This window comes from Sapajus apella, unplaced genomic scaffold (genome assembly GCF_009761245.1).
Source record: "Sapajus apella isolate SASKATOON/1434 unplaced genomic scaffold, GSC_monkey_1.0 scaffold170, whole genome shotgun sequence".
In the NCBI taxonomy this organism is placed as follows: Eukaryota; Metazoa; Chordata; class Mammalia; order Primates; family Cebidae; genus Sapajus; species Sapajus apella.
In genome coordinates this window covers 334,981-357,748 of record NW_022437110.1, presented here as the reverse complement: position 1 = coordinate 357,748, position 22,768 = coordinate 334,981, and the positions used below count along the sequence as shown (strand labels likewise).

Here is a 22,768-nt window from a genome sequence, read left to right as displayed (position 1 = left end):
GACCCTCTGCATGACCCACTGAGCACTCCTGGCTTGCTCCGGGGCGGGCCCTGGGACCCTCCTGCATGACCCACTGAGCACTCCTGGCTTGCTCCGGGGTGGGCTTGGTCCCTACTTTTGGCCTTCCTTGTTGGTTTTTTTTTGAGACGGAGTTTCGCCCTGTTACCCGGGCTGGAGTGCAGTGGCACAGTTTCTGCTCACTGCAACCTCTGCCTCCTGTGTTCAAGCGATTCTGCTGCCTCAGCCCCCTGAGGAGCTGGACTTACAGGCACGCGCCACCACGCCTGGCTAGTTTTTGTGTTTTGTGTAGAGATGAGGTTTCACCATGTTGGCCAGGCTGGTCTCAATCTCCTGACAAGTGGTCTGCCCACCTTGGCCTTCTAAAGTGCTGGGATTACAGGCGTCAGCCAATGCATCCAGCCCCATATTGTTCTGAGAGGAAACTTTGACAATTAAGCTCTTAGATTAATAAAAAAGTAGCTGTCGGTGAGGGATGTTGGAAGGAATTGTCCAAAGAAGCGCATCTCTGATGCCTGACCCGCCGTGGCAGTGCCATTCCCCCCATCCCCGCATCTGTGGGCCCTGGATGCCAAGACTGCTGCCATGGCCCTGTGGGCGTCCTGCCTAGAGGTGGGTCCCCAGCTGCGCATCTGGACGCTGGTCAGCAGGTGAGGCTGGGGTGCTGGGGCGGTGCCGTGTGCCCTGCCAGGCGCCCGACAGGCAGCGGGGGAGCACTGGCCGCAGGGCCTCTCTCCTCCATCTGCACGTGGGACGCTCTCTCCTGATTATGGGCTGAGTCCTGCTAGAAACGGTGACGGCCGTTCCCCATGAGGAGCCACCCTGAGACCCTGTGTGGGGGCAGCTTAGTCCCTACCTGCCACTCCAGCAGGCTGTCTTGGGAGTGCTGAATTGTGTTGTTTTTGAGATAGGGTCTCCTGTCACTCAGGCTGGAGTGCAGTGACAGCATCACAGCTCACTGCAGCCTCCACCCGCCAGGCTCTGGTGATCCTCCCACCTCAGCTTCCTGAGTAGTGGGGCCCACGGTGTACACCATCACACGCAGCTCATTTTTATATTTTTATAGAGGCTGGTCTTGAACTCCAGTGCCTGAGCGATCCTCTTGCCTTGGCCTCCCAAAGTGCTGCTGGGGTTGTAAGGTTGTGAGCTGCCCTGCCCGGCAGAGCATTTCATGTTCTCCAAATGGTCTTTCCTAGTTTGCTGCCTGGGCTCACTGCTTCCCGGGGCTCCCGTGTCACTGGTGTCCCCACCCCCACACCAGCTGGCCTGCTCCGTTCCTGTCCCACTGGGCTCGTGTCTGAGCGTGTAGACTGGGGGATCTTTGTGGCAATGGGGCCACCCTCCCGGTGCAGGGCCACCCAGCACCCCACACCGCTACACCCCACCCACCCCACCAACGTGACCCCTGCACCCCTGAGGCCAGGACCCAGGCTTGTTCCTGTGGGCTGTGCGGCGCATCTCAGGGGTCTGTGGTGACCTCCCCTCACAGCCTCCCGGCAGCCTCCCTGGAGTGGCCTCAGCACTACAGCCCTGTGATCCAGCCTGGTGTGGGCTCTGCTGCTTTCTCTGCCTGGATGGCCCTGGTGGCCTGAGGAGCTGAAGTGCCCCCTTCCCCCAGAGCCCCCTGCGGTCAGGGCCTGAGCTCTGTGGGTGCCATCAGGAGGGGGCTCTGCAGACCTGTGCAGCTGGGGGACCCCTGGGGCATGGAGGGGCCCATGTGTCCCTTCCCGTCCGTGCCCTGCCAGGCTGTCCTCAGGGCAGCATTGTCATGGAAGGAAACCAGGGCAGTGACAGCAGCCCCTTGTACCAAGCACACCTTAAAAATGAGCCTAAGGAGGCTGCAGTGAGCCCAGATCACGCCATTGCACTCCAGGCTGGAAGACAGAGCGAGACTCAGTCTCAAAAAAATAAAATGAGCCTCATGGCTTGTGCGGTTGGTCAACGGTGGAATCAGGTGTGGGGTGCACCTGGTTCTGCCTGGCTCATCCCCTGCCTTCAGAGGACAGCGCACTCGGGGGCTGGCCCTGAGGTATGGCTTTCTCTGGGCTGGGCTGGGGCAGTTCTGGGGGAGGGTCATGCTCTGGCCCTTCTTCCAGGAGACAGGGTACCTGGGCCATTGGGCCACTTGCACGAGGGGACATCTGTTTGCAGCCCCTGGGGGCTGCTGTCCCTATCCCTGGCTGCCGGATGCCCCTCGGACGCTGGGACTCTGGTCTCCGAACCTTTGTGGACTTTGTGGGGACAGCGACGGAGGAGGAGGATGCCCGAGGATGGGCTGGGCACAAGGCTGTCAGTGCCCAGGTTTTACAGATAAAAATACAGGGCATGTCTGCAGCATTCGGGATGTGGTCACATGGAGACCCGGCTCCCAGAGTGGGGGTGCTGGGGGCTTTCCCAGTGACTGTTGCTGTTTCCTGGACCCCCGTTTCTGACCATGGCAGACCCAGCGGTGGTGTGAGCTCAGGAGAGTGGGCTGCACCCTGGAGGGTCCCACACAGGCGGGGCCACAGGTACCGCCCTGCACGCAGCTCCTATCGCTCAGTGATCTTGTGGGCCCTGTCTGTTCTCCTCCAGTTCTTTTGCGGCCCTGTCCCCTACTTGCTAAAATGTATGTATAACCGCAGAATTTATACTTGTGTCACTTTTGCAGCCGTTGGCGGGCACACACAGGCTGCTAAAAGCCTGAGCTAGCTGCGTGGTGCCCAGGCGCCCGTTGGGGTGAGTGAGGGAACTTGCCCTCTGCTGGTGCTCCCGTGGTGGGAGCAAATTGTCGTTTCTCAGGCTATTGAGGGCCACGCTGCTTGCATTTGGGGCTCTTGCCTGTGATTTTGCTCTTCAGATGCCCCGGAGAGGTGCTGCAGCAGGTGTCCCTGTGCACAGGCAGGCTGTGACGGGTCCACGGACAGAATATGTGTTAGATGGGCTCTGCCCCCGTGTGACTTTAGTGTCAGGGAACAGCAATACTTATTATATAAAGTTCTTTGACAGAAATGCAAAATAATGCTATTGTGTATTGATTGGTTGCTGAAAATGTGACCAGAGGCTCGTAGGAACCTGACCCCATATTTCCTGTAGGAGCAGAGGTTTGGTGTTCAGTAATTCAGTATTAGCGGTGACTTTATAGAACATAATTACTGCGGATAATGAGAATTGACTCTGTGGGTGTGTGTGTTTTTTTTAACTTAAAGTCAGGTTTAGGCTGGGCACAGTGGCTCACGCCTGCAATCCCAGCACTTTCGGAAGCTGAAGCAGGCAGATCACTTGAGCTCAGGAGTTTCAACCTGACCAACACAGCAAAACCCCATCTCTTCTAAAAATGCAAAAAACGTTAGCCGGGCCTGGTGGTGCGTGCCTGTAATCCTAGCTGCTTGGGAGGCTGAGGCAGGAGAATCGCCTGAGCGCTGGAGGCAGAGGTTTCAGTGAGCCGAGATCACACCCCTGCACTCCAGCCTGGGTGACAGAGCGAGACTGTCTTAAGAAAAAGTCAGGTTTATTGAGATACACGTTACACATGGAAAGCCACTTGTGTTGAGCCTGTGATTTTCACTCAGGCAGCTCTTCTCACCTGACGCGCTTCTCATGTGACGTTTCACAGTCAGCCGCCTCTCCTCCCCCAGCTCTCAGCAACGCTGACCTGTTTTCTGTTTCTGCCGTTCTGCCTTGTCCAGAGTGCCACAGAAGTGGCCTTGCACAGTATGTGGGCTTTTGCGTCTGGCTTGTTTTTTTTTTTTTTTTGAGATAAGGTCTTGCTTTGTCACCCAGGCTGGAGTGCAGTGGTATGATCTTGGCTGACTGCAGCCTCAGCCTCTTGGGCTCAAGGGATCCTCCCCACTTCAGCCTCCTGAGTAGCTGGGGCTACAGGCATATGCTACCATGCCTGGCTATTTTTGTAGAGATAGGGTCTCACTGTGTTGCCCAATCTGGTCTCAAACCCCTGGCCTCAAGTGATCATCCTGCCTTGGACTCCCAAAGTGCTAGGGATTATAGGCGTGAGCCATTGTGCCTCGCCTCACCTTGCACTTTTATGTGACAGAAATGGCTTCTTTTCTTTCACTTCATGAGCCAACTTCTGCTAGCTTCAGATTTTTCTTCTGCAGCCTCCACCTCACTCAGCCTTCACAGAACTGAAGGGAGTTAGGGCCTTGCCTGGCTGAGGCTTTGGCTGAAGGGAATATTGTGTCTGATTTCCCATCCTGGCCACTTCCCTATCGGTACTAAGGCTGTTTAGCTTTCTTATCATTCTTGTGTTCACTGGAACAGCGCTTTTGTTTGTTTGTTTGTTTGTTTTGTTTTGTTTTTGTTTTGAGACGGAGTCTCACTCTGTTGCCCAGGCTGGAGTGCAGTGGCATGATCTTGGCTCACTGCAACCTCCGCCTCCTGGATTCGAGTGACTCTCCTGCCTCAGCCCCGCAAGGAGCTGGAACTACAGGTGTAGCGCCACCATACCCAGCTCATTTTTTTGTATTTGTAGTAGAGATGGAGTTTCTTAATGTTGGCCAGGCTGACCTTCAGCTCCTGACCTCAAGTGATCCTCTCGCCTTGGCCTCCCAAAGTGCTAGGATTACAGGTGTGAGTCACTGTGCACAGCCTGGAGCAGTACTTTTAACTTCTTTTTCTTTGATAGTCTTGCTCTGTCGCCAGGGCTGGGGTGCAGTGGTGTGATCTCAGCTCACTGCAACCTCCACCTCCCTGGTTCAAGCAATTCTCCCACCTCAGCCCCCGAGTAGCTGGGATTACAGGCACACACCACCATGCCCAGCTAATTTTTGTATTTTTAGCAGAGACGGGGTTTCCCCATGTTGGCCTGGCTGGTCTCGAACTGCTGACCTCAAGTGATCCACCCTCTTTGGCCTCCCCAAGTGCTGGGATTACAGGTGTGAGCCACCGTGCCGGCCCCCTTTCAGTTTCTTTCAGGAACTTTCCCTCTGCGTTCACAGCTTGGCCACCTGCTTGGTGGTAAAGGCCTAGCTTTCCATTAGGGTATCTTGGCTTTCAACAGGCCTTCCTCACTAAGCTTAGTCATTGATTTCCAGCTTTTGTTTCAAAGCGAGAGATGTGTGACTCTCAACTCTTCCCTTCGCTTGACTACTTAGACGCCATGGCAGGGTTATTAATTGGTCCAATTTCAATATTGTGTCTTAGGGAATAGGGAGGCCCCAGGAGACAGAGAGAGAGGGAGGGATGGCCAGTTCCTAGGGCAGAACACACCGTTTATCAATTCAGTTATCAGATGGCTATGGCTCATGGTGCCCCAAAACAATGACAATAGTAGCATCAGGGGTCGCTGATCACAGATCACCGTAACCGATAGAATAATGGTTAAAAAGTTGGAAATACTGAGCGAATTATCAAAATGTGACAGCGACGCGTAGTGAGCTGTTGGAAAAATGGCACCGAGACTTTACTTGTTGCAGGTTGCCATGAACCTTCAACCTGTAAGAAACACAACATCTGCAGAACATCATCAAGCTAAGCACAGTGCCCGCCTAGGTCTGTTTGGGAAATAATTGGCATCTAGACCAATCTTGAGTCCTCTCGTACAGGGATTGGCAAACTGGCCCACTGCCTGTTTTTGATGACTCATGAGCTAAGAATGGGTTTTACATTTTTTAATTGTTGAGAAAAAAATCAAAGGCAGAAAACTTCATGACACATAAAAATTATGTGAAATTCACATTTCAGTGCCCTGGAATACAGTGTTATGGGAACACAGCCACGTTAATGGGATTCTGGTGATTCGGTGGCTGCTTTGAGCTGCTGTGGTGGGGTTGAATATTCGTGATAGGGATAGGAAAACACAGACTGTTTCCTACTCTCACACGTTCAACACAGAACACGTCACCTCTGGTCCCTGGAACGTGTGTGTTGTTTCTCCCCACCAGCAGCCAGTCGCTTATCCAGTGGACACCAGCTGGATGTCCTATGATTTAACCCAGTTTTGATGCTGCTTACCTGGAGAGAATACTAGGTTCTGCAGCTGAATGGCTGAGTCTCACAAGACTGTCCTCTCTTCTTTTTTTTTTCCAACTTTAAATAGACCTTTAATAGCTGGAGTGTGGTTTAGGACTTCAAGGTTGGATGGTCTAGGCGTGGAGGCAGTGGAGAGCTTCAGTAGGCTCTCTCAGGCTGCTGCTGGCGGTAGCCACTGCAGTGCATGTAGCCCCTGTTTTGCGGTCGCCGTCCTTCTGGCCTTGGAAGTAGCCACCGTAGGTGCCCTGCTTGTGGTCAAACACCCGCTCATTGTTTTCCACCAGGCTTCCCAGCTTCTCAGCCAGCTGCAGAGCCAGGTTCTGCGGGGCAGTGGGCTTGGTGTGGTGCATCACCATTGTCTGTGTCGGCTGGTCTGGGGAGGCCATTAGCTCCTCATTAATGATCATCTTGCTGATGATGGCGTGCACAGTGGGCAGATCCAGCTCAAACATGTCTGACAGCGTCTCCATGCTGATGGAGTCGTAGACACTGCTGTAGGTGAAGAGGTACGTCCTCAGTGACTCTTCCTGGATCTTCCTAACCAGCATGGTGCGGACTCTGTCAGCCTCGGGGAAAAGGTCCCACACTTTCCCATTCATCTTCTCATTGATGATGAAACTGTGGCAGATATTGCAGTCACCCATCTTCATGGCCTTAGAGGCAGCAACCACATTGTTCCCTCATGGACTCAGGGGGACCCAGCAGGGGCTGCCACTCGCCCACACACAGCTGGTGGTGGAACTGCTTGCTGATCATGTGTCGGCAGGCATCGCTCTCGTGGGCAGCCGTGTAGGTGATCTTCAGGAGCATGGCAGACACCAGGTAGACACACTCCAGCAGCTCCAGGTTGATGTGCAAGTGGAAGGGGACCTGCCGGCACCGCTCCACCTTCTCCTGCTCCTGGTTGCGCTCCTGCAGGCTGCACAGCAGCAGGCCCTGGCCCAGAAGCTCATTGGCCCAGCCACTGGACTGGATATCCAGTGGGGCGTTGTGCACGTCCTTGGTCAGGCCTTGGCGGAAGGCACAGATGCCCAGCTGCACCATTGTGCGGTTGTAAAGGATCTGCACTGGCGGGTCCGTGTGCTGAATGTTATCCTGCAGCTGGCTCATGAGCATGAGGTCGCAGGCCTGGTACCAGCGGGAGTGCAGAGCATGGTGGTAGATGTGGCGGAGGATGGCGCACGTGCGGATCTGGTCTGTGCGGTTCTTGGCGTAGATGTACTTGCACATCAACATGGCCGAGTCCTCACCTTCATTTTCTGCCTGATCTTGCTCAGACTTTGAGGAGCCCTCAGGCGGGGTCAGCTGCTGCTGATGGGCCTTGTAATCGAACTTGTAGTAGGTATGCAGGATTCGCAGCAGGTAGATACGGCAGACCTCCTCAGTGGTTCCCTTCTCCTCCAGGTAGCACTGCACGCACTCGATGATGGCGCACACCTGGGCCTCGTCCTTCAAGTGCTCCACGTATGCTCCACGTACTCTTGGGAATGAGGATCAGTATTTTGCATTATTTTGGTGAATTCTTCATCCATTCGTTCCACTAGAGTTAGGATGCAGCCACGGACACGCAGTAGCTGGTCAGCATTGTGCAGGTTCTCACTCTCTTCCAGAATATTCTCTCCAACAAAAATGTTGGGATTTGCAAACAGATGTCCATCAGCTCATTGATGTAGTCCAGACACTTCCCCGACATCTCTGGCTTCATGTAGATTGCCAGGTTGGGGTTGTAGTCATAGAGAGAGGCGATGATATTGAACTTTATCTTGACAATGACGCCCTCTCCTAGGTTGTTTTCTGCCGCAATCGGAACCAGCAGTTGTAGCAGCTCAATCTGGGCAGCACGATCAGTTCCCTTCTTGCCTCGTGCCTGTAGGATCTTATTCAGTTTCTTGATAACGACAGCATGGGTGATCTCCGTTCCCTTGGCAAACATTTTTGGCTTCTCCTTAACCAGGGGCACTCCACCCCGGACCCTTTCCCACGCCCCGCCTTCATGTGCTCCTCTTCCTCATCCAGACGCTTGGATTTCCTGTCATGCTTCTTCTTAGCTTTGTCCTCCCGTTTCTTCTCCGCCGCCTTCTTGTCTTCATCTGTGGTGGGCGCCTTTTTAAGAAATCTTGAGGCCAGTGAGGTTTGTTTCCCTTCTTCTTCCTCTGAGTCAGAATCAGATGTGGAACCTGTGTCCCAGTCTTCATCATCTTCAGAATCTTCTGAGTCCTCATCTTCGCCATCCATCTTTTTGAGGAACTTGCGACTCTCCCCAGAAGGAGCATCTCATTTCTTCTTCAGGAAAGTTGCAGCACTGACTCTGTCCTCATCCTCATCCTAATCCTCATCTGAAGAGCCTTCTGAATCCTCATTCTTCTCAGCATCTTCATCTGCGGACTGCTCAGGGTTCTGCTTGTAGCTTGTGATATGGGACTCAAAATCACAGTTGTATTTTCGGATCTTCCGGCACAACGTGCTCAAAGCCTTGGCATTGTTTATCTTCTTCCCTTCCCTGTCTTCCCAAAGCTCATTAAGATAGTCCTCCAGGTCAGCCAAGTTGCAGATATAGAACCGGGGGACACCTTCTTTGTCCACAATGCTCTTGGCCTTCCCATATGCTTTTCCCAGGAGCTCAAACTCTTCCAGGCACTTAGTGACATCACGAATCTTCATGGCATTACAAATGGTCCGGATAAGGTTGGTCAGCTCCTCAAACTTCTTGTCCTTGGCACTTCAGACAGCTCTCTTGGTATCTTCGTCATCCTCGCTCAGCAACAATGGCTGTTTGCCGTAGTTGCCTCTGACAGGTTTGGTGACAAGTTCCTCCCCGCACAGGGACGACTTGGACTCGCTGTCCCAACCAGTGGTGAAAAACCGCGACATGGCAACGGTGCAGAGGTGCTGTAGCCGGCGCTGCCAGACCAGCTGAGGTCTCTAGTCACACCGCTGAGCTGGGACAGTGGAAACGCCAAAAGAGGACTGTCCTCTCTTCTAATGCTAATCCCAAACCCCAGGTTCTGAGCTTTTCATCAACTGGCTGTAAATCAGTATTCCGAGGACCCCCTCTTCAGGTTGGATTAATTTGATAGAGCATCTCAGAACCCAGGGAAATGCTAATGTTTACTGGCTTATTATAAAAAAGATTCCCAAGAGCGCAGATGAGCAGCCTGATGGAAGAGGTGCATAGGGCGAGAGGGCAAGGATGGCTGGAGCCTCCACGTCCTCCCCTACCCACTTCCACTTGTTCAGCTGCCTGGAAGCCCTTCAAATCCTGTCCTTTTGGGTTTTCATGGAGTCTCCATTACTTAGGTGTGATTGATACATCATTGACCATTGGGGATCAGTTCAGCCTTCAGCCCCGTCCCCTCCCTGGAGATGCCTGGGTGGGGCTGGAATTCGTAACCCTGTGATCCTGTCTTGGGCTCTCTGGGTACTAGCCTCCATCTTGAAGTTATCTAGGGCCCCCCCAACCACCAGTCATATTATTACATATAGAAGACACTCTCATCACTCCAGAGTTTCCAAGGGTTTTGGGTGCTGTCTGCCAGGAATCAGTGACAAGACCAAATATTTCTTGCTTATGATATTACAAGGCCTGAGTGGCCATGAGTCTGTGCTGCTGGTCAGCCCGCTGCAGGACACACAGAGGCAGACAGTGCTCCAGAGACCACACTGAGGCAAGCATAGTTCCTCAGCCCACTGCAGACCGCGCGGAGGCAGGCGCAGCCCCTCAGGCCCGGAGACCCCGTGGAGGCGGGCGCAGCCCCTCAGACTGTGTGGAGGCAGGCGCAGCCCCTCAGACCGCGCAGTGGCAGGTGCAGCTTGTCTGCATCTTCAGTGCCACCCGCATCCCCGTAGCTCCACTTCCCACTGTGTGAAATCAAGCGGAGAGCTGACCGAATGGAGCCCCCATCCCCCCTTTTTTTTTCTGTCTGAGACAGGGTCTTGCTCTGTCACCCAGGCTGGAGTGCAGTGGTGCGATCTTGGCAACCTCTGCTTCCTGGGTTCAAGCAATTCCCCTGCCTCAGCCTCCTGAGTAGAGATTCCCCTGCCTCTCTCAGGTGAGATTACAGGCGTGAGACACCACACCTGGTTAATTTCTTTGTATTTTTAGGAGAGATGGGGTTTCACCATGCTGTCCAGGCTGGTCTTGAACTCCTGACCTCAGGTGATCCATCTGCCTATGCCTCCCAAAGTGCTGGGATTACAGGCGTGAGCCACCACACTCGGCCCTGAGCAGGGCCCTTCTAAGCTGCAGCGGCAAATGCACCATCTGCCTCTGCCTCGGACGGCAAAGCATTGCTGTGGTCTAGTGACTGCCCTGTGCTGAAGGGATGCAGTGCATGTGGTATCACCACAGTTCTGAACTCCGGGACAAGCGATGCTCAGAAGTGTTAGAAAAGTTAAAAGGGAGTGTGTCATCGCAGCAGCACTTCTTTACAAAAATAAAGATGAAAATGGGGATACAATCAATGCAGGTTTCCACGTAACCTTATTAGCCCAGCAAGGAAAGCACTTATCTATAGTGAGGAAATCGTGTTGGATCATCACAGCCAAAGAAGCGTGTCCAGAGCAAAGAAACCTGCTCAGCACGATTAGTCCCACAGGGAAAACCGTTGCCCAGGAGCTGAAAATGTTGAAAGCAACATGAATGGGCAGAAAACAGCATCATTTTGATAAGTTTTCCTTGGATGTCAGTGAGTCAGCAGATGTTACTGATACTGCTCAGTTTATTCGAGGCGTCAGTAGTGAGTTTGGGCTGGGCTCAGTGGTTCACACCTGTAATCCCAGAACTTCAGGAGGCCAAGGTGGGCGGATCACCTGAGGTCAGGAGTTCGAGACCAGCCTGGCCAACCTGGTGAAACCCCATCTCTATTAAAAATACAAAAATAGCCGGGCGCGGTGGCTCAAGCCTGTAATCCCAGCACTTTGGGAGGCCGAGGCGGGTGGATCACGAGGTCAAGAGATCGAGACCATCCTGGTCAACATGGGGAAACCCCGTCTCTACTAAAAATACAAAAAACATTAGCTGGGCATGGTGGTGCGTGCCTGTAATCCCAGCTACTCAGGAGGCTGAGGCAGCAGAATTGCCTGAACCCAGGAGGCGGAGGTTGCGGTGAGCCGAGATCGCGCCATTGCACTCCAGCCTGGGTAACATGAGTGAAACTCCGTCTCAAAAAAAAAACAAAAAAAAAAACAAAAATAAGCCGGGTGTGGTAGCATGTGCCTGTAGTCCTAGCTACTTGGGAGGCTGAAGTGGGAGAATCTCTTGAACCCAGGAGGTTGAGATTGTAGTGTGCCTAGCGCCATTGCACTCCAGCCTGGGCGACGAGGGAAACTCTTGTCTCAAGAAAAAATAAAAAAAAAAACGCCAAAGGGCCGGGCACAGTGGCTCAAGCCTGTAATCCCAGCACTTTGGGAGGCCGAGGCGGGTGGATCACGAGGTCAAGAGATCGAGACCATCCTGGTCAACATGGTGAAACCCCGTCTCTACTAAAACTACAATAAATTAGCTGGGCATGGTGGCGCGTGCCTGTAATCCCAGCTACTTAGGAGGCTGAGGCAGGAGAATTGCCTGAACCCAGGAGGCGGAGGTTGCGGTGAGCCGAGATTGCGCCATTGCACTCCAGCCTGGGTAACAAGAGCGAAACTCCGTCTCAAAAAAAAAAAAACAAACAAACAAAAAACGCCAAAGTTAGTGAGTATGAAGGGGGAGCCTCTGAATAGTATACATGGGCCACAGAAAGGCAGGAATATGTTCAAAGAAGCTGGGAAGGGCAGGCGTGGTGGCTCACACCTGTAATCCCAGCACTTTGGGAAGCTGAGGTGGGCAGATCACGAGGTCGGGAGATTGAGACTATCCTGACCAACATGGTGAAACCTCATCTCTACTAAAAATAAAAAAATCATCTGGGCGTGGTGGCATGCGCCTGTAGTCCCAGCTACTTAAGAAGCTGAGGCAGGAGAATCGCTTGAACCTGGAAGGCGGAGGTTATAGTGAGCCAAGATCACACCACTGCACTCCAGCCTGGGCGACAAAGTGAGACTCCATCTAAAAAAAAAGAAAAAAAGCAACAGCAGCAGCTGGGAAAATGTTAATTTGGTGTAACCTGAAGTAGAATCTGCTAGGATGTGTTACCAGTGATGGTGGTGAAGTGTGTAGCACAGAAATGGGCTTGGTTGGACAAATTTACAAGGCTTGTTAGAAGTCTAAGGTGATGAAAGCCTATAGTTACTCATTCTGTTACTTGTTGGCAGGTAAATATTATGTGGAAAGTGTGTGTTTATTTGTTTTGAGACAGTTTTGTTCTTGTTGATCGGGCTGGAGTGCAATGGCGCGATCTCTGCTCACTACCACTTCTGCCTCCTGGGTCCAAGTGATTCTTCTGCCTCAGCCTCACGAGTAGCTGGGATTATTTTTTGTCTTTTTAGTAGAGATGAGTTTTCTCCATGTTGGTCAGGCTGGTCTCGAACTCCCAACTTCAGGTGATCCGCCCGCCTTGGCCTCCCAAAATGCTGGGATTACAGGCAAGAGCCACTGTGCCCAGCCTTATTTTGTTTTTTTTTGAGACAGAGTCTCATTCTGTTGCCCAGGCTGGAGTGCAGTGGCGCGATCTTGGCTCACTGCAACCTCTACCTCCTGGGCCCAAGTGATTCTCCTGCCTCAGCCTCTCAAGTAGCTGGGACTACAGGCAAGCACCACCACACCTGGCTAGTTTTTCTATTTTTAGTAGAGACAGGATTTCACTATGTTGGCCAGGCTGGTCTCAAACTCCTGACCTCAAGTGATCCACAAGCCTCAGCCTCCCAAAGTTCTGGGATTAGAGGCTTAAGCCACTGTGCCCGGCCTGTGGAAAGTATTTGAATCTGTCATCCTTTATGGAACCAGTAGTTTCAGCAGTGAACTTTGACTCTCCTTGACTATCATCAGTTCTTGAATTTAAAAAACCTTTTTTTTTAAGAGATGGAGTCTTGCCGTATTGCCCAGGCTGGAGAGCAGTGGCACAGTCCTGGCCCATTGCAGCCTCGAACTCCTGGGCTCAGGCGTGAGCCCCCATGCCTGGCCTGAAGCTGACCATCTTGACTTGCTCTCCTGTGCAGCAGCTTGATGGCCCAGCAGTGGTGAAGTTCTATTGCTTTTTAATTAGTTAATTAATTAATTTTTTAGACGGAGTTGTGCTTGGTTGCCCAGGCTGGAGTGCAGTGGCACGATCTTGGTTCACTGCAACCTCTGCCTCCCAGGTTCAAGCGATTCATCTGCCTCAGCCCCTCGAGTAGCTGGGATTACAGGTGTGTGCCACCACGCCCCGCTAATTTTTGTATTTTTAGTAGAGATAGGGTTTCACCATGTTGGCCAGGCTGATCTCAAACTCCTGCCCTCATGATCTGCCCGCCTCAGCCTCCCAAAGTGCTGGGATTACAGGTATGAGCCACTGCATCTGGCCTGGTTTTTTAAAAAGCTAGCACCGAAATTGAAAAATTTCAGAATAAACCACTGTTGGCCACCATCCTCAGTACACCAGATGACTTTGTAAAAGAGTTTTAGATGCACGACGTTCTTTACATTCTTTATGAATTCATCTTAAAATTACTAGGCACATTAGCCAGTATGGGCCTGAAAAAAAAATTACTAGGCACAGCCACACGTATTTGCAAATTTTATACTGTGATGAAGTCATCTTGGCAACGGCTCATGTTGTTTACATTACAAACTGCCTTGTACAGCGTTCTTATCGTTGAGGGGTAAAATGCGAGGCAAAGTCTCCGTTGCCACAGATTTTCAGTGAGCTTGTTTTCTGGGCTCACGCTGTGATCACAGCAGTGTGTTTGGGACTTCAACGCAAGTGCAAGGGAAATGTCTGTGCTTCAGAATCCACTTAGCTGTGTGTTGGGGAGCTCCTACCTGACCTGCAGCTGAAAGCAACTGGCCTATTGCGTAATCACGTGCTGCAGCAGAGGGCCCCCAAAACCACCCTCGGCTTCAGTGTTCGCTAGAATTCATGGCACGCAGAAGAGCATGTCTGCCAGCGCACACAGTTCATTACAGAAAAGAACACGGGGGCTGGGCTCCGGAGAGACCAGGTATGGATTTCCTCGCGTCCTCTCCCACGGAGGCTGGGCGCTGCTTGACTCCCGCAGTAGTCTGTGGGGACGGGCCTGACGTATTGCCGACCAGGGAAGCTCCCATGAGCCTTGGTGGCTCAGGTGTTTTTGGAGGTTGGTCATGTGGGCCTGGGGCCTGGCTGAGCGCCGTGTGGCTGCCCTCCGTTCCTCATTCTCAGCCCCTGCAGAGGTCAGGCTGATGCCACAAAGCCCCACCATACATCACTCTGTCAGGGTAGCCTGCCTGAGGTAGTGCCCGTGAGCAGATGCTCTTGGCAGGCAGGATGCCCCAAAGGCTCTGAGGTGACTTCCCAGGAGCAGGTCAGGGGTCAGACCGCTCTGGAAGGAGGAATGCGGGCAGCCCGAGCCTGCTGCGTTGGCCCTTTCTGGGAAGTGGAAAAAAGACTGGAAAAAGTGTGAAGCATCTAGTGGAGTTTTGCAGATCCCAGCTCAGCATCGAGGCTGCCCACTGAGAGCCACGCACCTGGGGCTGGCAGTGTGCTGGGCAGCTCCTGTGAAGCAAGGACTCGCCCTGAGCCAGCCTTGACGAGGCACCGTTGTCGCTGCATCTGGTGATAGAGAACGTTACATTTGAACCTGGTGAAGCAAAATGTCACCTCCTAAAACCATCCAAGTCCTTACGAGTGCACCTGTGTTATAGAAAGCTGCACTCAGTGATTTTAATTTCATCCGTGTAAAATGTGTGGAAATTTGTTGTTAGTCCCTGCGTGATATCCGTGGCATGGCCTTTTGGCCTGCACAGCCTGGAGTATTGACTCTCCGGACTGTTGTGGGAAGTTCAGCAACATGTATTTCATTCCATGACACCTTATCTATTGCCATTTATTTACATCTTCTGCTGATTTTCCTCGCCAGTGTTTTCTACTTTTCAGCATATAGATCTTTGCACAGATCTTTCAGTCTTTAAACATCTGTAGATAGATCTGTAAAATTTATTTTGTGAGTATTTCATTTCTCTTGGTGCCCTTTTGAATGGTACTTTTACAAGTTTGATTTCCGTTTGTTACTAGTTCTTAGAAAGAGGACTCATTTTTAGATGTTGACCCATGAGCTTGCTGAACTCTTACTCAGCAGTTTCAATAGCTTTTTTGTAGACTCTGGGGATTTCTGTATAGAAAGCCACGTCGTCTGCATATAGAAAGTTTTATTTCTTCATATCCCATTGGTATGCCTTTCATTGATTTTTCTTGTTGCACTGGCTGGGACTCCTCGATGGTCAGCAGTAGTGTGAGTAGGTGCCCTTCCACATCCCCGATCTCAGCAGAAGCAACCTCTCATCATGGAGGAGGACGCTAGCTGCAGGTTTTTTCGCAAGTGTCTTCCCAGGCTGAGGAAGTACCCTTTAGTTCCTCGCTGACTCAGTGTAATAGAGTATGTTTGGGGCTTTTTCAGGTTATACTCATGCATCTATGGAGCTAGTCATAGGGTTTTCCCACTTATTCTGTGAATATGATGAGCTCCATTAATTTTTGAATTTAAAAAAAAATTTAAGTTATTTTTAGAGACAGGGTCTCACTCTGTCACCCAGGCTGGAGTGTAGTGGCACCATCATGGCTCACTGCAGCCCCAAACTCCTGGTTTTAAGCGATCCTCTCGCCTTCACCCCCATGCAGCGGGGACTACAGGCACATGCTCCCACACCTGGCTAATTAAAAAAAAGAGTTTTTAGAGGTCGAGTCCTATGATGTTGCCGAAGCTGGTCTCAAACTCCCAGACTCCAGTGATCCTCCTGATATCTTGTGTTTCTTTGGTTTTGGTATCAGGGCAATGGTGTCTTTGCTGTGAGCTGGGGAGCATTCCCTCTTTTTCTGTTTTCTGGAAGAGTTGTGTAGAATTGGTGTTAATTTTTCCTTAAATTTAAGTTTGCTAGATTTAAGTTTGATAGACTTCATCAGTGAAGCCATCTGGGCCTAGAGCTTTTCTTGTTTTATTTCTGTAGTATGAATAGGGTTACCTGTTTCTTCTTGAATGAGCTTTGGTGTTTGTGTCTTTCAAGCAATTGGTTCATTTCATTTAAGTTGTCAGATTCTCTGGCATAAAGTCCTCCATAATATTCCTGGTTCCCCTTCGCGCATCAGGAGGATCTGTAGTGATGTCTCATCTGTCGTCCTAATGTTGGTTACATCTGGCTTGTTTCTTTGTCAGTCTGGCTAAAGATTCCAGTTTATTGATCTTGTTAAAAACCAGCTTTTAGGCCAGGCGTGGTGGCTTACACTTGTAATCCCAGGACTTTGGGAGGCCAAAATGGGCAGATCATCTGAGGTCAGGAGTTTGAGACCAGCCTGGGCAACATGGAGAAACTCCGTCTCTATTAGAAATACAAAAATTAGCTATGCGTGGTGGTGCATGCCTGTAGTCCCAGCTACTGGGGAGGCTGAGGCAGGAGAATCGCTTGAACCTGGGAAGCGGAGGTTGCAGTGAGCTGAGATCACGCCACTGGACTCCAGCCTGGGCCACAAGAGTGAGACTCTGTCTCAAAACAAAAACAAAACAAAACAGAATCCCAGCTTTTGATTCCTTTCGTGTTTTCCCCTCTACTATTTTTCTTTCACATCATTTTTACTGTATTATTTCCTGCCTTCTTGCTTTATTTGTTCGTTTATTCAAGCATAATTTACATTCAGTGCAATTCCTTTTACGTGTACAGTTGTGTGAATATTGGCAAGCCCGTGGTCATGTTGCCCCACAGTCGTGATATAGAACAGTCCGTTCCGCAAATCCCCTGGCCCTGCATGGTCTCCCGTCCTCCACCCCTTGGTTTCCCGTGCCACATCGTGTCAGTGACCCGGCCCGCACGCAGCCCCAGTGCCCCCTACCACGGAGGGCCTCCCGGTGTTGCAGGTCCTGTGCCGCCAGGGCCTTCACTCATGGCCCCTGCCAAGGGGTCCTCCATCAGGTGGACGGAGGACCTCAGCTTGTCTGTCCTTCCTCACTTGAGGGGCATTTCCCCCCCCAGTTTCTGGCAAGTTCTATACATTGTTTTGGGTTTAATTTCTTTATCTGGTTTCTTAGAGTGAAAGGTTGATTTGAGACCTTTTTCAAAAAAGTTTGTTTGCAATGGTTGCATGGAATGAAATCCACCAATTCTGAGTGTGTGATTGAGTAGATTCTATCATTTTCACAGCTTTGCACAGGTGTGACCACAGCCTGCATTCGGAGCCTCCTGCAGCCCTGGCACACACCCACAGGCCCACCGCCACTTCCGCAGGCTTTTCTCAGTCAGCGCTCACTGCTGGGCGTGGCCCCTGGGCACCGTGGCTTAGTCCCCTCTGGGCTCTCCGTGCTCCTAGCCCATTGCCCTGTGGAGCTCTGTGGGCACAGCCTCGTCTGGTCAGCTGTGTTGCTTGGGTGGCACGGGGCGCTCAGGAGCTGCGGGCACAGGCGTGGCTCTGCATATGGGTGCCCTTGCAGGTGTGTCCTCATGAGCATGTATCTGTGGGTGCCTCTTCACAGGTGCATCCTCACAGGTGCGTCATCACGGGCACATGCCTGCAGGTGTGTGCCGGCAGCAGGGGGAGATGTTCTCCACGCCCCTCCACAGGGTCCTTGTACAGGTTTGGCCTCCATGTGGACAGATGGGCTGGGCTACTTTGGTGCTGGCCTTGCTGCATTTTGCTGAATCCCAGGCCTGCGTGGGCCTCTGGGCTGATTCCAGCTGGGACGGAAGGAATCAGCCTGCTGCTGGGTCCTCCCTGTAGCAGCAGTTCAGGAGGGCTGGCGAGGGTGCTCATGGCGCTGGTTCTCGAGGACGCAGCCTCTAGAGGCCTGGAGCGCTGGGGCATCTGCACCACCGGCCTGGACTTCCCTGGGCCTTCCAGGGTGAGCCTCTGGGCTCTGTTAATTCAGTGGCTCTCTGCGGAGCTGGTGAGGCCAGAGGCGCTGTGGTTTTATCGCTGAGGGAAGCGTTGTATTCACCCTGCAGCCGGTCCTGGGGCCCTCCCAGTGCCCGTCGCTGTTCCTGAGCTCTGGCGAGGATGACCCTATAATTCCTAGAGGAGCTCTGCCCCGCTTCTGAGCTTGCCTGGGCCCGGAAAGCCCCAGCTGTGTTCTCTTTGTAGCCGCTGCTGTTGGTGTTGGGGAAAGATGGGGGTCCCTGGGCACGTGGGCAGGGCTGGGGGCTGGTGGTAGCCATGTGGCTCTGGGGGTGTAGCATCCAGGCTGGCTGTGGCCAGTGGGAAGGTGTCCGGGGCTCCCAGCAAGGCTGGGCAGCACTGGAGCTGGGCTTTGCCTGGGAAGCTGCCACCTGACCCCCACAGCTTCCCCAAGAAGGGCCTGAGCCCTCTGCAGCTGGCGCCTGTGAGGATCCAGGAGGGGGGCTGTGGGCTCCTGCTGGGTGTGGCCCCTCCCGCCACATCTCACTGGCCCTGACCCAGCCTGTCAGGCAGTTTTGGTCGCAGCCACCCCTCCTTGAGGGTGTAGGGGCTTCGCTCCTCCATTTGTTCCTCGCCTGTGAGAGCAGAGGTGGGGATGGCGCTGCCCCTCCAGTCCCTGGGCAGCAGGAGGTGGGCGCAGCTCCAGCCTTTGCTGCCATGGGTGACGCTGTCTCTGTCGCTGTTTGCAGACTATGTCTACTTCGAGAATTCCTCCAGCAACCCCTACCTGATCCGGAGGATCGAGGAGCTCAATAAGGTACTGGGTAGCCCTGGTGTCACTGTGGGGGGGCGGTGGGCTTCGCTGGCTCCTGCCCTGTGGGCAGCCCCCCTTTGGGGCTAACCTCAGACTGGCCACTGCACAGGACTTTCAGTGACTCCGTCTGCTGTCACCTTGGAGAGGGTGAACGAGGGGCCTGATGGCCTCGTGCAGGACCCAGTGCAGCTTCCCTGAGCTGCCTGCCCACTCCACGCTTGGTCTGTGGGCTCCGGGTCCCTTGGAGATGCCAGTGTCCCTCTGGGAGTTCGAGCAGAATGACATGATTCTGAAACCAACCAAAGACTGCAGGAAGCCACACTCGGTGCCCCTAACCCACCGGCTCCCCTAACCCACCGGCTCCCCATCCTCGTGGTCCCCACCCAGCTCCTGGTGGCCAGGCCTGTGGGGCTGTGAGCTCTGCCCCCACCCCTGAGTGTCTGCGTGGCTGAGGGCACCCTCCCTGGCCACTCTGGCAGCCCTTGCTCCCACCCGGTGCACGTCTGCCATGAGTCCTGGGCAGGTGCTTGCTGTTTGGTCGGGGGATGTGCCTGTGCCCATGTATGGAGCCCGGCAGCACGCAGACCCTGCCAGGGGTTGGGGGGTGGTGACACGGGGGTCCTCAGCCCCAGCCACTCCTGCTCTCCCGTGCGTCAGCACAGCCTCCATCCCATCAGCTCTGGGGACAGAGCCGCAGATGGCTGTGGAGGTGCCCGCACACCCTGGGATTCTTCTTGCTGTCCTCTGGGTTGGTGGGTGGGTCCCTGGCCTCCCTTCTCCTCCTGGTTGGGGACTTCCTGAGGGTGTTGAGGGAGGGCAGGTTGGTGCCCACCAGTGGACACATGGTTTTACAGAGCATGGGTTGGGGCTGGGTGCTTCACAGACCTCTCTGTGCCTGCCTGCAGTGCTCCCGAGCCCCTGAACCCCTGGAACCAATGGCCAGATGGCTGCCTTCTCCTAGGAGCCCTGCCTACTCCGCAGGCCTGGGGCACCAGGGCCCTTGGTGTTCCATGCTGGATGCTGCAGACTCTCCTGTGAGAAGCTGCTTTCCTAGGCCTCAGGCTTGGTGGCAGTGCTGGCTTGGGATTCTTGGGATCAGAGGGGACAGGGTGGGGAAGGTCAGCGCGCCGCCTCTGATGTAGCCATGCTGGGCCCTGGGCTTCCCTGGCTGTGTTCGTGGAGGGCCGTTCCCTGCTGCATCTGCCACCACCTGGGGCTGAGGAGTGTGGGGGGCGGTGCCTGCTCCCCCACAGCTTTCTGGGAGGCCTGAGGGCCAGGCCTGTTTGTTGGAGACAGGGGCGATGACCTGGGTGTCCTCTGAGCCCACCTCACTGCCCATCTGCAGGGCAAGGCCACCTGGACTCTGGGTGCTGCTGGAATAGGGCGCCGCTTCTGTGGCTGAGCCTCCTGAGTGCAGGGAGCAGTCAGTTTATGCATCACAGCATACGGTTTGTAGGGAAACTGAGGCACAGAGGGAGGTTGAAGCATGGCTTGGGGAGGCCCGGTGTCCCTCCTGGGTCTGTGCAGTGGATGGTGGCCGGCAGGCGGCACTGCTGGCCCCACACGCCCAGCTGGCAGGCAGCCCGGGGTGGGAGGCCGCGGTGCCTGTCTGGGTGCCGGGCCGAGTGCCACCGTTGGTAGGGTTCCCTGGAGCCCCCTGTCTGGCTTGCATGTGCAGACAGCAGGTTGCAGGCGTGCACAGGCAGGGGCTGGCTTCCCGCCCTTGACGATGTTCAGTTACAGACACAGCATCAGAGAGGCCCAGAGGCGGCCCCTTCGTCCTGGACGCCCTCCTCCTCCTCGGGGCCGGGGCTGCACGGCCGGATGCTTGCCTGTCTCTGGGCGGTGCTCCAGCCTGTGAGGGGCACAGCCACGCTCTCGAACAGCTCAGGCAGGGTAGCTGAGCCAGACCTCAACATGTGGAAAAGAGCCCACGGGCCTGCCACCCAGCGGCCAGTGCCCTCCACGCCAAGGAGCTCTGGGCGGGGCTTCCAGGGTGTTGCAGCTGGTTGAGTACAGACCTCCCTTCTGTTCCCTGGCCCAAACGCCCCCTCAAATAACAGGAAAGGGGCGCTGGAGCTCTGCACCCACAGGGTGAGGAAGGTGGGAGAGGTGGCACTGCTGGCAGGTGCGGGCACTGCTTGGAAGGCACCAGCTGGACTGGGTGGCCTGAGAAGACCCGGCCCAGGTCATGGGCCATGCTGAAATGCAGTCGGCAGTTGGGGTTCCCAGCAGCTTGGCGCCTCAGGCCAGGCTCCCATCCCCACAGGCACCCCGCCCGCCAGCATGGCTGTGTGGACTGGGTCTGCTCGGGGTTCGTTCTGCTGCATAAACAGGGAAAGGTGGTGAGGCCGCACAGGGACATTCTTCCTTTTCTTCCCTTGGACAACTTTGCTTCCTGAGGTTCATAATCGTCTCGTTTTTTCAACTTGCCTAGTTTTTCATGGAATCATGGCTGATCCTTCCCTAAAGCGCTCAGCAGCAGAGCTGCAGAAGGGAAAGGCTCCTATGAGGGCAAGTGGATGGGAGCCTGGCCTGAGGCGCCAAGCTGCTGGGAACCCGAATGCGGAAGAACCTGGCCCTGCGGTGCGGCTGCCGGGGTGGGGAGCTGCAGTCGTGTGTCTGCAGTGGTCATGGCTTGCTTTGACATTGCGTGGTCTGAGTATCACTGTGATGAAATGTGGATGTCTCCCTGCTGTGGTGGAGCACGTCACTGGGATGCAAGAGCCAACAGAGCAAGAACACGGAGGCCAGAGCAGGGACAGCCTGACTGCAGGAGGGTCAGGCCATGTTGGATTATGACCTGAAGGAAAGCGTGGTGGTCCCAGGGTTCATACCACCATAGTGAGCAGATACAGATCAGAAGGGCAGAGGAGATGCATCCCAAGCACCAGAATTCCACCCTGGGGGATGCCCTGCTCCCAGGCGGGCTCTGCAGAGCCACTGAGCACTTTTCTCCCTCCGTCCCTCCCTCCATTCCTTCCTTCTCTTTCAACAAGGTCTTGCTCTCTTGCCCAGGCTGGAGTGCAGTGGAACGATCTCAGTTCACTGCAGCCTTGACTTCCTGGGCTCAAGTGATCCTCTCACCTCAGCCTCCCAAGTGGCTGGGACTACAGGCGCACACCACTGCATCTGGTTAATTTTTTTTAAAACATGTTGTAGAGAGAGGGTTTTACCATGTTGCCCAGGCTGGTCTCGAACTCCTGGGAGTGAACCACCCAGCCCATTCATACCATTAAACAAAATCATCTTTAAGAAAAGTGGCCAGGCACCATGGCTCACGCCTGTAATCCCAGCACTTTGGGAGGTCAAGGCTGGCAGATTGCTTGAGTCCAAGAGTTCAAGATTAGCCTGAGCAATGTGGCAAAACCCCGTCTCTACAAAAAATTTTAAAATTAGCTAGTTGACCGGGTGCGTCAGCGCATGCCTGTAATCCCAGCCATGTGGGAAGCTGAGGCGGGCGGATCACGAGGTCCAGATATCGAGACCATCCTGGCCAACATGGTGAAACCCTGTCTCTACTAAAAATACAAAAATTAGCTGGTGTGGTGGCGCGTGCCTCTAGTCCCAGCTACTCAAGAGGCTGAGGCGGGAGAATTGCTTGAACCCAGGAGGCAGAGGTTGCAGTGAGCCAAGATCAAGCCCCTGCACTTCAGCCTGGTGACAGAGTGAGACTCCGTCTCAAAAAAAAGTGTAAATGGTAGTCCATTAAACACTTGCACAGTGATTAGAATTACAGCATGATCCTTGCAATATAAAGATGTTACAGAAACTCGTTCTGTGGTGGCATTTTACAGTAGTCTTCACTTGGAGACATTTGCCAGCCAGCCCAGGTGGGAGCACCCCTAGGAGCTGTGGTGGACGCACAGGCCGTGGCTGCTCTGGGAGGGCGACGGGAGGGCTGGCCCCATGCCTGGCTGAGGCCAAGCAGCGTTTGGCTGAGTTGTGGTCAGAGCTGTTCTGAGGATGCTCCTAGGTCAGCGGGGCCTGGGGGCACTGGAGGTCCATATTGCATCCCCCTCTGGGGCCTAGGGGAACTGGA

At 53.9% G+C, this 22,768-nt stretch overlaps 1 protein-coding gene and 1 pseudogene across 6 annotated transcripts in view; one reads left to right on the top strand and one right to left on the bottom strand.

Annotated features, from left to right (window-relative positions):
* The window catches only part of MTA1 (metastasis associated 1), a 54,505-nt gene that overhangs the window by 5,194 nt on the left and 26,543 nt on the right, over positions 1–22,768 (top strand). For all 6 annotated transcript variants that reach the window (XR_004265287.1, XM_032267614.1, XM_032267613.1 and 3 more), the window contains one exon: positions 18,662–18,729. Coding sequence is in view for 4 of the 6 variants with exons in the window: in XM_032267614.1 (XP_032123505.1) it covers positions 18,662–18,729 (68 nt within the window). In the remaining 2 variants the exon portion in view is untranslated. Of the gene's footprint in view, positions 1–18,661; positions 18,730–22,768 lie in introns of those variants that run through there.
* On the bottom strand, positions 6,032–8,935 carry LOC116542607 (annotated as a pseudogene).